At 34.0% G+C, this 17,150-nt stretch overlaps 2 protein-coding genes across 5 annotated transcripts; one reads left to right on the top strand and one right to left on the bottom strand.

Annotated features, from left to right (window-relative positions):
- LOC112784953 (mediator of RNA polymerase II transcription subunit 27) lies at positions 1 to 3,180 on the bottom strand. Of its 2 annotated transcripts, none has more exons than XM_025828338.2 (8): positions 2,837 to 3,180; positions 2,510 to 2,675; positions 1,670 to 2,117; positions 1,392 to 1,451; positions 1,231 to 1,299; positions 1,083 to 1,126; positions 797 to 992; positions 1 to 690 (listed from the first exon to the last, which is right to left on the bottom strand). In XM_025828338.2, the coding sequence occupies exons 1-7, from the start codon at positions 3,126 to 3,128 to the stop codon at positions 818 to 820; spliced, it is 1,254 nt and encodes a 417-aa protein (XP_025684123.1). In that variant the 5' UTR covers positions 3,129 to 3,180; the 3' UTR covers positions 1 to 690; positions 797 to 817. The 2 variants fall into 2 exon arrangements, with proteins under 2 accessions (XP_025684123.1, XP_025684124.1); XM_025828339.2 differs by having other exon boundaries at positions 1 to 704; positions 2,837 to 3,171.
- Positions 3,181 to 3,291: 111 nt separating this feature from the next.
- On the top strand, positions 3,292 to 11,620 carry LOC112784952 (uncharacterized). 3 transcript variants are annotated; one of them, XM_072229223.1, is made up of 18 exons: positions 3,292 to 3,727; positions 4,333 to 4,502; positions 4,630 to 4,779; positions 5,355 to 5,498; positions 6,217 to 6,277; positions 6,429 to 6,739; positions 7,309 to 7,440; positions 7,523 to 7,642; positions 8,345 to 8,431; positions 8,563 to 8,694; positions 8,843 to 8,966; positions 9,050 to 9,175; positions 9,364 to 9,498; positions 9,814 to 9,953; positions 10,098 to 10,238; positions 10,552 to 10,878; positions 11,007 to 11,199; positions 11,321 to 11,620. In XM_072229223.1, the coding sequence occupies exons 1-17, from the start codon at positions 3,481 to 3,483 to the stop codon at positions 11,088 to 11,090; spliced, it is 2,631 nt and encodes an 876-aa protein (XP_072085324.1). In that variant the 5' UTR covers positions 3,292 to 3,480; the 3' UTR covers positions 11,091 to 11,199; positions 11,321 to 11,620. The 3 variants fall into 3 exon arrangements, with proteins under 3 accessions (XP_072085324.1, XP_072085325.1, XP_072085326.1); XM_072229224.1 differs by having other exon boundaries at positions 3,295 to 3,727; positions 11,007 to 11,192; XM_072229225.1 differs by having other exon boundaries at positions 3,295 to 3,727; positions 11,007 to 11,226.
- The last annotated feature ends 5,530 nt before the right edge of the window (positions 11,621 to 17,150 follow it).

Here is a 17,150-nt window from a genome sequence, read left to right as displayed (position 1 = left end):
TAACGGCAATAAATTCTCCATATACATAAAATCCACAATTACGCACAATGAGTTTACAGTACTTGGGAACAGCAACTGTTCTTAAAGCAGCAAAACTTGAAATTTTTCACTAATTACAATTAATTCAACTCCTACGATGAAATAGCTAATAAAAAAAGCTAATTTTGTAGTAGTGTACAACTATGAAGCTCTGCTGCGATGGCTTTAGAGAACCAGTACATCATCGACTTATACAAGAATGTTTATAGCATCCATCACAATATAACTGTACAAGCGGTTCAATCCTAAAGACTGGCCCCCCTTAAACTTTATATTTGGATGGAGAAACTAGTACATGCAGAGCAGGTAAGAGTTGAGTAGGAAGTATGATTCTTTTTTTTTTTTTTTCTTTTGACAGGAGAGTAGGAAGTATGATTCTTAAAGCAGATATATATTCCTAAACATACAGTGTAATAATTTTCTTAAGCTAAAAGAACTTCTAAAATGTAAAATCAGCTGGCATTTCCATCGTGAACTCATGAAAGTCATAACTGTCTTGTACTAACCGGTTGTCGTGAGGTAATGATCAAACTGGTTAGGAAATTTCTGGATCCAAAAATTCCTAGTCTTTAGATTAACATGATATAGATCGTTCATAGGTGCTGTTGCCCGTTTGATGCTCATACAATATGCCAAGCACTGATCAGCTTCCTGAAGATCAGAATCTATAAGATTTAAAAAAAAATAAATAGAAATACAACAATGAAATTGGAGCTCTTACTCTTTGTAGCTTCAAATATAATTGGGCTGAGCTTACCTAAATCAATGCTGTACACAATCATAATTCCTCGGAGAAGCAGCCAACATGATAAGCAGGAGTGATATCTGAAGTATGGTCTTTTGAGGAAATTGTTGACAAAATTTTTGATAAGGAAAACTGCCAATAAGGACGGAGCACTGGAGGCAGCAGAAAAGCTGATTGTTTATCTGCGGCAAGTAGCCGGGAACATTTGCTGCACCACAGGAAAAAAAAAAAAAAAAAGGGCTTGTAATTCTACACCAAGATATGAAAAACTAGATGTTCTGGAAAATGCAAATGAAACCTGCATGGTCTTGAAAACAGAGTCTGGTAGCTGCAAATCCAGTGCTACAACAAAAAAGGTAGAAAGCAAATTATACCATGACAGGAATGAACAGCTTCTAACCAAAATAAGCATTTCATTATTTGTAAAAGCAGAATAGTTTCCATACCAAAAGACAATACAGAGACGCTTCAACTTGGTTCCCAAGAAAATATTGCAGAGCTGTGGCTGCATAATCCTACAATGGAAGACCAAAAATACCTAAAATAAGAATGACTTCAAGGAGTTGTTAAACGGATGCATGAATTGGTTAGCAACAAAGATCATTACCGTGATATGTCTAAATACATGATGCACTGAAAACCCCCTGGCATGCACATAGCTTCCGCTCTGTAAAAGTTGTACAGTTTTAAATAAACATGGTCTTAAAGCAATGACACAACAGTGGAATTCATGGATGCAAAAATTTCATTAAAAAATTTTAATAATGGGAAAACTCAGAGTCCAGAATATTAAAAAAAAAACATAAATAACCAACAAATTCACATTCCAATTAAACATTATTTAAGTCATATTGATTAATGTCACGGTAACGTTACTTAGTATACCTCCTCTGGAGCAAAGAATGCAACGGCATCAGGATCAGTAGAACCAGCAGGATGCAAGGCAATAACAACTCTGAATGTCGATGGCACCAACATCTCTATCACCGCAATTTTCTCAGCAGCAACATTGCCCAGTGATCCTAACCTTAGCTTGTTAGAACCAGGATAATTATGTTCCAAAGAATTCTCATTTGTAGAAGAAGTAAGTGTGGAAGCTCTTTTTAACCAGTCCAATCGCTCAAAAGTTGAAATTTTCAAGTTTGGTACTTCCTTTTCTACTGATTTCAGAACATCTGGCAGGATCTTAAGAAAACTACTTTCTTCCTTAGGATCCACTGTACTTTCTACTGATCCACAACGTTTTTTTGAGGCTGATTCATTAGTTTCAAGACCATAATCAAGATGAGGGAAAAAACGCCTCTTCTGATCAGTGAAGGCCTTGAGAGCTAACCTGAAGTCATTCAAAAGTCAAAGTAAGCAGCCATTGTAGCAGGAGTTAGCAGCACTGGGAAGTGGGAAAAGAGTACGATATTATAAATCATAATACACAAAAAAACACAATAAAGAAGACATTAGAAGCTAATTTATCTTCCACTTGTTGAAGAAGAAAATCAACACAATGTTGTACTGAAACTGCAGACATGATCTTAGAGTATGCATGAATCAATCATTCCCTGCATTTACTTCAATCTTTCCTCTCTTTCTAACATAATGCAACACAATTCAAAACAAAACACTAGATGGTTGATTCCATTGATTTTCACTCCATTCCTTTTCCATATTATTCGTCCAACTGAACTACAAAAGATTAAATTCCTGTCTACAGCAGAAATAAAAACAAACCTAGTCCTGTCCACGGCGGAAGCACCGGCTTGCCCTGCAAGCTGTCGTTTCCAAGCGTAAGCAACCATAGCACCATCAGGACAAACCAGCGGCATATGCAATCCCCAAAAATCCTTTCGCGACCGAACTGATTCACTGAGAACTCCAGATTCCTCCAGCTCCTTCCCTAACAAAATCAAAATCAAGCTTAAATCTCTCACGTGCAAGCTCAGAAACAAAAATCATGCAGAAACTAAAATCCTAAACTCCTAAAACCCTAATCCAGATAGCAAGGAACGAAGATTCAATAAAATGCAGTAAACGGAGAAAGGAAAACAAAATAAGTACCAAGGGATCGAAGGTCCTGAAGGTAGCGGCGCATACAAGCATCTTCTTTGAGGAAGAGCTGAAGAGGCTTGGTGCCGTGGTGAGGCTGTGAGGCGGCGACGAATAGAGCTTCGAGGACTCGGTCGGCGCCGATCCTGATGTCGGCAATGATGCGTTCGGCTTCCCCGAGCTTGTCCATCGCGAGCGCCACCTGCTTCGGCGGAGCCTCAGCCGCTGAGCCACCAGTGGACGACGGAGGAGCAGGAGGAGGAGTAGAGGTCGAGTGTGGTGGGGCTTGCTGACTCTGTTGCATTTGCGCAGTCTTCAGAGCTTCACATCCCAACAAAGAAAACTTGGATCCTTCTCCGTTAGTACTTTCGTACACCTAGGATTGGGCTTAATGGGCCATCCTTATGGGCTCAATAGCCCATTAGGCCCAATTACTTATCACTTCCCTCCGTCATTCGATTAAAAACGGCGCCGTTTTAGTCCTAATGCTGAAATAAAATACCTAGCTGATAATCACCTTCCTCCTCCGTTGTTGTGTCGTCGCGCGAAGTGGTGAACGGTGTTTGCTGTTGAAACCTGAAACTGAATGCATTGAGCTTCCATAACTGTTTTCTGAACTAGTTTCGATTCTTCTTGTGCTTTGTTAATAACCTAAGATGACTCGTTCCAAAGCGAACTCGAAGAAACCTCGTGGTGTGGACTTCAAGAAAATACGGCGGAAGATTGGGAAGAAGCTGCCGCCGCCTAAGAATGCAACGAACACGGAAATAAAATCTAAAGCGATTGTTCTTCCGGAGCAGAGTGTAGCGGCGGATAAAGCCGGCTTAGCGGTGAACAAGAAAGGTTTAACTTTGAAAGAGCTTCTTCAGCAAACATCTCATCACAATGCCAAAGTTCGGAGAGGTATATTTCTCATTTGATATGTGTTTTAATGATCTCTGCCGAATGCATATTGCACCTTGGAGAACAGATAACGTGAATTTTGTATGAACTACTTGGATAATTCTATGAATTACAGAATCGTAAGGTGTATTGTGTTATTATGAGTAATAGACTAGTGTTACAGATTGAATGAACTAAGAACATTGAAGTTGTAACTGGACCCTGAACCAGAATCATTGATAGGATTGGTATGGTAACTTCCAAGTTCCCGTGGTATGGTTGTTTTTAAAATCCAAGTATCAACTAAGTTGAGTTTGGTTTGGGTTAAGGCTTTAAGCCTCAAATGAAATCAGCCTGAATCACTGTAACTGTATTTACAATTATTCCACCGCCTGCCAAAATGAAAATTAAGATGGCAGTTTATTTTGCATTTTTGGATACTCAACCTATAAAAGTTACACTGACTATCTCTTTGAGATGGCGATCCTATTCGAATATACTGTATACTTCTTCAACCTCTGAAAATAACCTTTAGCCCCTTTCCTTTGACCATGTTTGAATATTCGTTTAGGTTGTGTAGCTCTCATGTACTGATATTAATATTCTACTTCCCCCTTAAAATACAGATGCATTGGTGGGTATTAAGGATTTATTCAATAAGTTTCCAACAGAGATGAAGTTGCATAAGTATGCTGCCATTGAAAAACTTCGTGAGCGTATTGGTGATGATGATATGGTGGTCCGAAAAACTTTGTATGATCTTTTTAAATCAGTGATTTTACCTGGGTGTAAAGAGGTACTGTCTAATTTGTTTGATAAATTAATTTTCTCCCGAATTGTCATTAGTTTATTACATGAAATATTACTGTCTTTTGAATTGCATTCACCTTATTTTATACTTTGGTTCTTTTGGTGTTTTGTAGGATAATCAAGAGCTGATCGTTTCTTTATTGATGGCTTACATTTTTAATGCTATGACACATTTTTCATTTGACATTCGGATCATGGCATTTGATTTCTTAGACCTCGTCCTCCTGTTTTATCCTCCTTCCTTTTCTTCTTTTGCAGAAAAGGTATATCATTAATAAATTTCTTTAACAATATGCTGGGATTGACACGAGATTCATATGGATGTGTTTTGTTTTAAGAAGCATCCATTATTATAGTATAATATAAATATATAGTAGTAATAGAAACATAAGTTAATGCTTCAATATGTCATGTCATTTGATAGAAATTCGTTTAGTGGCTAGAACTAAAATCTGGCAAAAGATTAAAATATTTTTGGTGTTTATTTCCTTTTATTTTCAACATATTCTAATTTTTTTATTATTCATAGTGTTCTTTTAATTGAATTTGGACATATTCGGCTGGCAAAAACTGTGAAATTTGCTTAAGATAGCATTGCCACAATTTTCTTATTGGTTGTAGAATGCACACTACATTGCATTTGTACTTCCTTTGGCTTATAATAATTAGATTTTGTAATATAACCTCTTTATCTAATTCCTATCCAGTTTTATTTACCTATTGACTCTCGTACTTTTTTCCTTCAAAACCTTTCCTGAATTTTATTTTGCTGTTGTCTTTGTCCTATTTCTGGATTATGGGGGCATAGAATTTACGTTACCTTGGTCATGGTTAACAGATTTTTCAGAATTATGAGGATATTCTAAGGAAGAACCAGTACTTTTCCCAGGACCGAGGAAAACTAAAGGATGCCCTTGCTGGATTGATCCGCTGCTTGTCACTCTTGCCATGGAATAAAGGAGAAACTAATTTGGTTAATAAGGTATCTTGTATTCATTTGATTTGGTGAATATGCTGTCTATTCCTTTTGACATGGATGAACTATGACATTGTAAATGCATCATTCTTGTTTCTAAGCTTCTGAGCTTTAGTATCAATCTATATGTGGCATAAACCTTTTTGGCATTTTTGCAATTCTTCTCTATCCATGACATTTTCTCCTTGCAACTTTATTCTTTAACTGATTAAATTACATGCGACTGGAATTGACAACTCTGAAAGTGTGTGGTACATTTTGATGCAATCTTTACACATATCACGATACACATTACTAGCTTGAAATTTGTTAAAATGAACTGAGTATCATGGGTGATATGTTTGTTTCGTATTCTTAAAAAGATCATTTTACAACTTAACCGTTTTATACGATTGTAAAATCTAAAATCTTATTTTTCTCAGAAGCTACTCTTACCAATTTCTATAGAAAAGATGAAAATATTTTCTTCCTTTTTTTTGAGATTTGGATTATTTTCCAAAAATTTCACAAATATGGGAAAGGGTAATTTTTTACTACAAAAATCACAACAAAACACATCCTAAATTCTTGGCTTTTCAGATGCTGGTAGGTTCCTTTTTGGAAAAACTCCTCATATTACTTGCTTTGTTTTTCTTGCTGTGATTTATGCAGCCTTTGTTTCTCGCCAGTCATTTTTGGCTTTTTTGCTTTACCAATTCATTTATGATGTGTTCTCTTTTAACAGAATGAGAATGATCGAATATTATTGCATGCTTTTCATGATGACATGCCTAGGAGCTCCAATGGTATGAAACCGCATTTCAGATTTTGAAAGGATAATAATTAACTGGCATTACATCAGTTTGCTTAGTTTCCAATGTCTAAAAGGTTTTGTTGGGCCTTGTATTAGTTATAATTTTTTGACTGTTCTGTTCTATGCTATACATTTTTGTGTAGGTTTTTCCCATATCATAAAGAAATTGAGGGATATAGCGCCATTATTAATAAATAGTTTCCTGGAATTTACTCCATCGATTACTGCTATGTCAAGTATTGAAGGAAAGTCTTTTGGCTGTATGCTATCTATTCTTCATGGCATAGATCTTATAATCAGGTCATTTGTTTATGGGGCTGATAAAGATTCAGAATCTCCAAGTATGGAAGGTGAACCTAATGGGGCTATGTGGGATGTTAAAATCTCTTCTATACTGTTGAAGAAATTATTTCCTCTCTTCCCCCTCAGTCCAGCTCATCATCTTTCAGAAAAGGTATACATTCTTTAATTTGTTTTCCTCAGATTTGGCAGGACACGACTAGTTGTCAAATTGGCATTTAAAGAGAATAAAATTATTCAGAATAGATAGTTTCCTGTTTTTTAACCCATTCAGTGTAAACCTGATTTAATTTGTCAAAGTAGTGCTTTTTTGGTAAGTTAGTTGTTTATTTATTGGATTTACTAAGTTTCTTTTTACCTCTCTTTGATAAGGACCAGTCTAATGTTCCAACTGGTCTGCTAATATATGTTTGTATATAATTGATGCATTCTAGCCTTGTAACTTCATGAGTAATTCGGAAACTAAATGATGCAGTTTTGAATTCCTCTTCTTGTATGTATATGCATTGAACATATGAAGTTAGAACTCATATTTGGTCTGTTAGGGATTTGAGGCCAAGTACGTTTAAAAATTAAATGTAGACTTTCTCCCTATAAATTATTCTGTGTATGTGTTTTTTTTTTTTTTTTTTAGTAATCCCCTTCCGTTTGAGGCATAAGATGGGAAGGAGCAGGAATTGTAATTTCAAATAAACTAACTCTTTCCTTTACTGTGATTTCCAGGATAACAATAGATTGGTTGACTTGAACATGGCTGTTGCAAAAATATTTTTTGAATTAAATGAATGGATCTGTCTTCCTCCTGATTTGTTGGAGAAATTTCTTGAGTTTATGGAACATGCACTGCTCGGGCAGGTTCAATACATAATTCTAAGTTTCATGAATTTGAAAAGTGGTCATTCTACAACTGAATTTGACTGAAATTGTTAGCATGCAGGTATGTGAAGGTGCACGATCTGATAATGCTGTCTCGGAAAAGCGTTTGATTCAGCTCCTTCCTTTTATTCCAAAATTTGTTTCACGTGGGGCAAGCTATTGGACAACTCGTCTTCTTCAGGTTTTACTTCCTACTAGAATTCTGAAGATCAATTTTTTTATGTTGGAAGCAATTTATTGAATACAGTGAGTTTCTGAATATTTAAATTCTATGATTTCCTATTTTCCTGTACCATGTTTAAGTCTTTTTTTTTTTTACTCCGCGTATTTAAGCGTAAAGCTCCCAGATATAACAGGATGTAAAACACAATTATGGTAGAAGCAGTATACAAATGCAGTAGGAATTAGTAGAAGAGAATAGAAATAGAAGACGGTGGAATACAGAAAAGTGAGTATAAGTGTGATAGTTCCTAAATTAGTGAAGAATTGTATTATGTTAGTGTATATTTGCGTATGTATAAGAAATAACAGAAACAATATTTGGCATTTGAGAGGCCAATTCTCTCCCCAATTCTTACTCTACTTTTTTCCTAACCTCCCAATTAGTCCCTCCTTTTTCTATTTATACACCTCAAACAAACTCCCTAAAACTTGGTTCCTCCTACTCCCTGGACCTCATTTTCTTCTTGCCCCTCCTCCTTTTCATAATTTGAAAAGGAGTATTTTTCCCATTCCCCCCTTGATCTTCCTTGCTGCTGACATGTGTAACAGCAAGTGTAGATTTCCTCCCTCTCCCTCCACCCCCAACCTCTCTCTCCTTTAATATTTTTATAAAAGGTTTGCATGTGTTCTATTGTAAATTGGAATTCATGGGAACTTGCAGGCATTTACGTATATATTCAGGGAAAGCAAACCGGGTTCCTTATTGAAATTGGCCTGTCTATCTGCAATCGAAGACATGCTAACTCCTGTAAGTTTAACCTTGTCTCTATCTCGGAGAGAAATATTTGGAATTCTTGGGTCAAGGACAATCTTTGTATTGGCAATTCTACGCATCTCTCTTTCTAAAGTATTGCTCTTTTATTTTTGGTTGAATTCCAGATCCAAGCCATGCTTTCTCTGGAGACAAGCAATCCAGAAAATTTAAAACTTCAAGAATCTTTAATGGCTTGGATTGCGGAGCTACCTCTTTTGCTGATCCAGCTTGGAGATAATCACCCAGCCTGCTCTGAGGTAATCGTTATTTTTATTTTGAAAATGAGTTCTCATCCTTGAGTTTGACAAAATTATAGAGATTAATTATGCTGTAGTAATAGCATTTATGATCTGAAATTTCCAATTTAGTACTTATTGGCCCTAAACTGTTAAGTGTTCGCTCTAGGTTGCTTTGCGTCTTCAACTTCATATAGGACAACGTGCTTTTTCAAACTCATCACTTGCTTGCATGTATGATGACATCCAAGACAAGTTGCAAAATTTTTATTGCACATGTCAAGGAGAAGAAGGTAAACATGCTGTTGCCATCACTACCAGTAATACACTACCCACAGTTATTAGCTTCCAATCACAATGCTTTTTCATCTTGCAGGAAAGAAATGCTCCGGTTCTTTTGTGAGGCTTCCTAGAGAATGTCAAGAGCTCTCTTTGTGTTGCCTTTACTATCTCTCTCATCTGGACTTGCCTATTTTAAAGTCAATAGCTTGTTGTTGCTTAAGTAAGCTCACCATCCCTGTTTAAAACTTAGGGTCAATTTCTTATTATTTTAAAATCCAACTATGAACAATTATTTTGTCCATTTCTTTTCTTCACTACATCCTTTAATTTGCAATGTAGCCATTGCGACTTTTGTAGGATTCGGCTCAAAGCTTATGATGATACTTATTGTTCTTTTGCTTATTGCAGGTCCTGAACTAGATCCGTCTGTGTTATTCCGTATCATTGAGATTCTTCATTCAGCCTATAGGGAAGGGCATATAAAAATTGCAGATCACTTGAGTATCTTCATCACCTTGGTCCTTCGTTTTAAAGTTTCTCCTGGTAGTTTACAGACTCACTTAAAACGTTTGATAACATATATTCTTGTTTAACATATGAAAACTAGTTATATATATATATATATATATATATTTACTTTTTTTATTTGTGCTAGCAAAGTCATTGTAATGTGAAAAATGTTTACTCACTGACATCTTTTTATAACAATGCTTGGTAGCTTATGTTGACTTCCATACTGAAATCAAATGTAATTCAGTCATCTAGTAGTATATAATTGAATTAGCTATGCTTATCAATCTTTTAACTAATGTTCGAAATCTTATGGCATCAACAATGTTTCTCTTCTTTCTTTTGCAGAAGGTTCTTCTGGTTTGAAGAGTGACATATTCTGTCAAACGATTAAGTCAATGACAACTCTTCTCTGCTCATATATGGCACAAATTGGTGGCAATTATCTTGTTCTAAATATTATAGAGAAAGTCATAATTGATCATATAGTAAGTTGACACACAAATATGTGTGTGACACTGATTTTTGTTGCTTAAGAACCTATTATCCTTTGACGGTTTCCTGGTGTTTTTTATTTGCTCATTCAGATGCTCCTTAGCAGCATCAGTTCTGATAGCAGTTTTTTATTACAGCTGCTAAAGCCTCCTCTGGATAACAGTTGTTCTCTCCTAAGAATGATTGTTACAGTTGATTCCAAGCCAACGAGACTTTCTGAACAAAGTATTATCACACTAGGCACTTATCTTTCCCAATATCTGATTGATGCTGCACAAGTGAGTAGCTGTCGAAAATCCTGTGACCATCAAACATTATATGATGATGTTGTCACTTGATGTTGCCACTTGCCTTATTTTGCTGCTTCTTATTTTTGTTTTAAAAGTCAAAATTTTTAGATCTTTGAAATACATGACTGACTGATATGGTATCTTATCCTATTTAATAGGGATTCGCAATTTGTTTTTATCTCTGTTTTCCATTTCCTTCAACCCTTGCCTTTTTTGTACAAGATCTTCAAAACAGTATGTCAACTTTTGAGCATAATAATGGAATCTAATTTAGCTCATTATGTCTTTTACTGTCCCACAGTGCCTTCCAGAAGATTATGATGAGCAGTGCAAATCTTCCACTCAATTAACCACTGTCCATTACTATCTCCTACCTTGCTTTTTCTTGTTTGATCGGTGTCATAAACTTCTGAATCTAGTGTTAAAGACAATGGGATCAGCTGTAGCTGAAAGTAGTTTGTGGCCAATATCTGATAATTGCACTCAACATCCCAATAACTGGTTGGTTAGGGTGAATGCTGTTGCTTCAGTACTTCTGTTGATAAACAAGGATCTCAAGATGCAACAGATAATGTCTTCATGCAAGGAAGGTGTTGATAGCGTTATACAGAATGTTAGTTCTTTACAGGTATGTTTAACACTTTGATGAAGATGAACATCCTTATTGATTGCTGGTTTTAGTTTTCTTCTTTTTCTATTTTTTCCCTCTCCCTCCAGTAGTGTCCTTCCTTGCTTATTTTTTCTGTCTTTATGCAGTCATCCGAGAAGATAAGTATGACAATTGAAGAAAGGCATAAAATAAAATGCACATATGATCGACTAAAAATCTTATTGAGATAAAGGATGCTTTGGAGGGAGAAACTGGTTCATGTGATTTTTTTTTTCAAGCTGCAAATAGTTTGTTACATACTCCTCATGGCAGGCAGAAGGATTTGGAAAATGGTTTGTGGTAAATAAATCTATAATTTGCATTCAAGTTACGAACATAACTGACTTAGTTTCCTATATCCTCTTCTTTCTTTAAACCTTTTGGATTGCTTATGTGTAATCCTTTCGTCTTGATTTTACAGGGAAACTCCCAGATTGGAACTGATTAAGGATAGACTTCGCCGGAGGAATTTTGGCATCAGTTTTACGAAATCTGAGTTCGTGCTTGCCACTATCAACTATTCAACTGCCTATTAGTTTTTCGAAAGTTCGGTTTGTTAGCAATTTTGAGGTATGCTAGCAGTTTAGGGTTTAGGGAGTAGCATACGTGTGGAATACTGGGGAAAAAAATCCCATTTCTGTATATACGGAATGTGACTAATTATCTCTTGCTGTGCTAGACTGCTAGTAATTATTTATAAATATTTATAACTTAAACGGCATAGTTTTCCATACTCACTTAGAGGTCGTAGGTTCGAGTCTCCCTATTCCTGTCTTTGGTAAAAAAAAAAAAAACAGTATTTAATTTAAAATAAAGATAAAACATTATATTCAAAGTATTTTTATTTTCAAGCATAATTTTAAATTTTATATTAATTTATTAAATTATATTTAATTTTATTATATTTTTAAAATTATTAATTTATATTATTATTATTATATTTTTTATTGTATCACACTATTATTTTTTCTTATTATTTATTTTCTATACTCATTATCTTATCACAATTGTTATATTGTCTTGTTTTTCTTTTTCATTTTCTTTTTTACCTCCCATTTTCTCTTTAATTATTACCAAATACTATTATTACAATTTTATATATTGTCTATCACTTTGATCTATAACCATTCCTTCTATTAACTTTTTATGAGTTGTTAAAGTTTTACTAAAAAAATTTGTTTGTGTTTTTTGAATATCTAGATGTATAAAAATAATAATTTTTTTTATGTCTGTGTTAAGTAATTTGATTGTTCTATTAAAAAAAATTTAAAACATAAAACATTAAAATTTTTGTTCAAATTATATCAAAATTTAATGTTAGTAATCTTAAAAAATAATATTAAAATATATTATTTTTAGCTAATATAATAAAAATAGTATATTATTGTAAATTTTTATTTAATAATTATAAATTTAAATTACAATTTAGTATAGTATCTTAGAACAGAAAATTGTTATTGCTTTTCATATTTCACTGCTATAAGTTTTACATTTATTTTATTGTGCACATTAATTAAACTATATTTTATTATTTCATGTTATATGTTTTGAAATAATGACTGCTATTATATAAGTTTCACATTTTTTTTATTGTGCGCATTAATTAAATTATATTTCATTATTTCATGTTGTATGTTTTAAAATAATGTAATTGTACTATAAGGATGATATTAGTTTTCATAACTAATACGAATCTTCTTACTATTTTGTTTGTTATTTAAATACTATCTATAAAAAATAATTACTTAAAGTAAAACACCATAAAAAAAAGAGAGAAAATTTTTGAATTTATTGTTCTGGTTTATTTCTTAATTCTCACTTGATATTACTCAAATTTAATAGGTTGATGGTGGTGGTAATTCTTTTTTATTAATTAAAAAATTTCAACTGTCTCTCTTAGTTTTATTAAATAATTTTTTTAGGTAACAATATTGTTAATTTTCTCTATATATTTTTTAAATTATCTAATAAATAAAATGTCACATCTTTTCATTTTAGATTAAAAATTTCATATTTTTTTATATCAAAACATTACAGTTTATTATATTATTATATATTATATTTGTACCACAAAATAAAAAGTAAGATTTTATATCTTCTTTTGTTATTTATTTTATTTTATTTTGATTATCTAAATTAGCATGTATACTATTCACTTATTTTTTATTATTTATGTAATATTTTTACAATATTTTTTTCTATTTCCAATCAATATTCATTTAAAAGATCATCTTTAAATCCTAAGCCATGTAACTCAAAGATCATTGTATTCATATTTTCGAAAGTTTTAGAAAAATAAAAACTTTTTGTATTTTTGTAGTTAGTTGAATGGATAAATAATAATGATAACATTATAATTTTATAATGAATAAAGCAAAATAATTTATCAAATTATATTAAATTATTAATTTTAGTTACACTTGTGAATAACACTTTATGTGAATCAACATGTACATAAAATATTATGTGAAAAGAAATATTATGTGAAGAGAAATATAAACATTAGGATAGTCAATAAGTAATTATGGAAGAATAAAAAAGAGAAAAAAATAAATGGTAAATTTTAAGAGTTAAAATAGTAAAAAGAAGGAGGAAGAAAAATTTAGATATTTGTTGGGTTATTTTTCTTGAATAGGATTGAGTTGAGTAAAAATGTAGTGGTTGTAATTTAAAAATATATGTAAAGACAAAATTAAAAAATAATTTGAATATTAAATTGATAGTTTTTTAAGAGAATTTTGAATAAATAAATAATATTAAAGACAATTATATAAAAATTAAAGAGATGAAATGCAAGTAAACAATAAAAAATCATTCTTTTAAAATTGAACTTATTTATTCATAAGTAAGTTATGCCACAAAAAAAAAAATAGATTATTATTCTTAAGGATATGTGAAGTATAAACATAATAATAAAGTTGTCATTTGAATATGTAAAGAACCTAAAATAAAAATAATTGTACACATAAATAAAAAAGTAATGTGATTTGTTATTTTAAATTAAAAAACATAACAAATTAAGTATTGAAAAAAAATTTCTTAGGTTTACACATTAAATTTAACTAATATATTTAAAAAAGTAATAAAAATATTAAAAAAAATAAATAACCTTAATAATTATTCTTAAAAACAACGAAATTTCTAACAAAACAAATGTTAATTCTAGTTGGTTTTTATTGGATAAATTAAGAGTTTAATATATTATGTAAACTTATTTCTTTTTTCTTTTTAATATATTTAAAAAAGGTAATAAAAATATTTTAAAAAAAAACTAAATAACCTTAATAATTATCGTTAAAAGACAACGAAATTTCTAACAAAACAAAAGTTGTTAATTCTAGTTGATTTTTATTGGATAAATTAACAGTTTAATATATCATGTAAACTTATTTCTTTTTTCTTTTTATCGAAAATAGAAAGATTCGAATCCGCGACCTCTTAGGTGAGTATGAGGAGACTATGTTATTTGAGCTATAACTCATTGGTCATGTAAACTTATTTCATTAATATATATAAAAAATATTGACAGAAAAACTAATCAATCTCACACAAATAAATATATAAGAGACCAAAAAACATATTTTTGATTGGGAACCTCGTTGTCTTTTAAAAAAATTGTTAGGCCATTTAGAATTTTTTTTCTCTACTTTGAATAATTATTTCACGATCCTTGCCACCGTTTCCTATGCATCAATACAAACAAGTAACAGAGGTTGGTTCTTCCTCCCTCGTCCTTTCGCTTCCCAATTCGCGCATTCATAACACAGATCTCAATCGTCCGAGCCAGAGCCTTCTCGGCTTTTTTATATAAATAAATATTCAAAAAACTTTAATTCCGAAAATACGCACCGAAGCAAATTGTTCCACAAATGCGCAGGACCAATTCTTGGGGGCCGCCTGCGAAATGGGATTGCACTTCAATTAATGGGTGGAGGCAATGAAATGGAGCTAACACTGGCAAGCATCACCATTTCGCGGCTGGCATCCACGAAATGCCTCATTCCAAGCCTGGCGCGCACGAAGTGGACCACCTCAAGGACAGCGGCAGCAAAATGCTCCATTGCGCAGGCAGCGGCCACGAATTGGAGATCTTCGTGCGTGGTGCCCACAAAGTGGGTGGTCAAAGCAGCAAGCAGCAGAACCCGTACCTCACATGCATTGATTGTATTGGGTGGCAGGGGACATTTGGGAAGGGAGTTAAGACAATTATAAAAGGGTGTTGAGGAGGGACCTCATGCTAGGTTGAAAGGAAAAAGAGGTGATAAAAAAAAAGTGTGGGTGGTAAAAGAAAGCTGGAAAGAGGTATTTGTGTGATGCTATGTTTGAAAAAAAAATTAACTTAACATGAGTGGGGGTGGGGTTAACGTGGAGGAGAACCTGAATCGGTTGGACGAACTTCACATAGCGGCACATCTGCTCCCTAAGGTTAGTTTACGTCGTTAAGCTAATTGATCTTGTTAGCAATGTCCTTGGAACTAATTTTTCAATATAAAAAATGTTATAGTATTTATAATTATTTTCTTTCTTGCTATATTATATTACAGCCCACACGTGTTCTTACTCTTCATGGCACACTCGTCGACGTTTTCATGTCAGATCCTGCAAATCTAAGCATGGAAATTAGGCGGCAGAGGCATGAGCCTTATTTGAGACCGTTAGGATTTTACCATGCCTCTTTGATAAAGCGCTTCGAGTATGACAATCCACTTATTAGCGCCTTTGTCGAATGATGGCGACCCGAGACACACATTTCACCTCCTTTGGGGTGAGTGTACCATAACCTTGGAGGATGTTGCAATGCAGTTAGGTCTACCTGTTGATGGTCAGCCTGTCAGTGGTACTTTGAGGTCATGGAGCAAGTTTCACCAAAGAGATATTTGGGAATGGTGTCATGAACATCTAGGTGAGGTTCTTGCCGGTCACGTAGGGACAACAAAATTCAACATCAAGTTGAAATGGCTCAGGAATCGTCCTCAGCAAATGCCGCTTGACTTAGAAGATAATGGTCTCACGCAGTATGCACGTTGTTACATACTTTACTTGTTGGGAGGCGTGCTTCTTCCGGACAAGGCCAACAACACGGTGCATGTTCGATATCTGCCGTTATTGGCTTATTATGATGCCATCCGTACCTACAGTTGGGGTAGCGCCGTGCTCTGTTGGTTATATCGTGCTATGTGCCTAGCAACAGATTACAATGTTGAGGTTCTGGCTGGGTGTCATACATTGCTTATGTCGTGGATATACTACAAATTATTTTTTTGGGCACCGAATGTCACGACACCATACAGCTTTCCTTTAGCCACGAGGTATGTTATGATTCTTCTCACTTTGTGACTTTTTTAGCTATCATTTGAGGTTGGAAATAGATTTATTTTAAAGTTGTTGTTGTCCACTAGGTGGGTGAGAAAAAAGGGACAAAATGACTATGCTGAGCAGCGCCTACTGAGGCACCGTCTGAGGTTGGACAATCTGCAGGTGGATGAGGTAGGTGGTGGTTGTTATTAATTTCTTTTTAATAAGTGCGTAAATACCTGTAGTGACGGGGTTCCTTTTCTGTGTAGTTTGTTTGGCAGCCGTACATGGACTCCCGAATTCTGTATAGAGTTCCTGCTAAATTTTTCGGCCACCCACATGGAGATTTTTATACGGCGGTTGTGCCTCTCATATTTTTCAGGTGGATTGAGGTCCTTAATGTTCACCGGGTGTTGCTTCAATTTGGGGGAAAGCAAGGACCTCCAAACCCTTCGATTAATATTGATACCTTCCATCGACAATCGGCCCGCAATGATGACGGATGGTGGCCGGTGCGACTATCCGCGTGGTTTGAAGTATGGGCTAACCGGCGCACTGAGGCATACCGGCTGTGGATTGATCATGCAGATACATTGCGTCCCAGCCAAAATTACTATAGGTGGTACTGCGACAGAACAAGGAGGTTTTTGTCTGCCCCTACAGCATTGCATGATCTGCGAGTTGACGTTGTCCCCGCAGGCGCGACATATATTGTTTTAGTTGCTTCCATTAAGTATTGTTTTACTTGCTTATCTTCATATGATGTACATAGGTAGTTTTAGTAATGATGGTTCCTCATTTTCTTACGGTTATTCAACAACAACAACAACAACAATGCGGTAAAATAAACAACAGACGCAAATAGCATTAAATAAAGCAAGAACAAACAGTTGACATTTTTCAGTACAATGAAGCTCAAATACTGCACTAACTTAGTACAATAAACGAAATTGGTG

The sequence above is a fragment of the Arachis hypogaea genome, chromosome 20 (genome assembly GCF_003086295.3).
Source record: "Arachis hypogaea cultivar Tifrunner chromosome 20, arahy.Tifrunner.gnm2.J5K5, whole genome shotgun sequence".
Lineage (NCBI taxonomy): Eukaryota > Viridiplantae > Streptophyta > Magnoliopsida > Fabales > Fabaceae > Arachis > Arachis hypogaea.
The sequence above is the reverse complement of the archived record's forward strand: the minus strand, read 5'-3'. Positions and strand labels throughout refer to the sequence as shown.

Excerpts from the sequence above, each read along its gene's own strand:
- LOC112784953 (XM_025828338.2), bottom strand. The coding sequence starts at position 3,128 with ATGCAACAGAGTCAGCAAGCCCCACCACACTCGACCTCTACTCCTCCT. Across the intron at positions 1,300-1,391 it reads ATGTATTTAGACATATCACG|GATTATGCAGCCACAGCTCT; the intron begins GTAATGATCTTT and ends CTTCCATTGTAG. Across the intron at positions 1,127-1,230 it reads CGTCTCTGTATTGTCTTTTG|CACTGGATTTGCAGCTACCA; the intron begins GTATGGAAACTA and ends TTTTTGTTGTAG.
- LOC112784952 (XM_072229223.1), top strand. The coding sequence starts at position 3,481 with ATGACTCGTTCCAAAGCGAACTCGAAGAAACCTCGTGGTGTGGACTTC. Across the intron at positions 8,695-8,842 it reads ATCACCCAGCCTGCTCTGAG|GTTGCTTTGCGTCTTCAACT; the intron begins GTAATCGTTATT and ends TGTTCGCTCTAG. Across the intron at positions 8,967-9,049 it reads CACATGTCAAGGAGAAGAAG|GAAAGAAATGCTCCGGTTCT; the intron begins GTAAACATGCTG and ends TTCATCTTGCAG.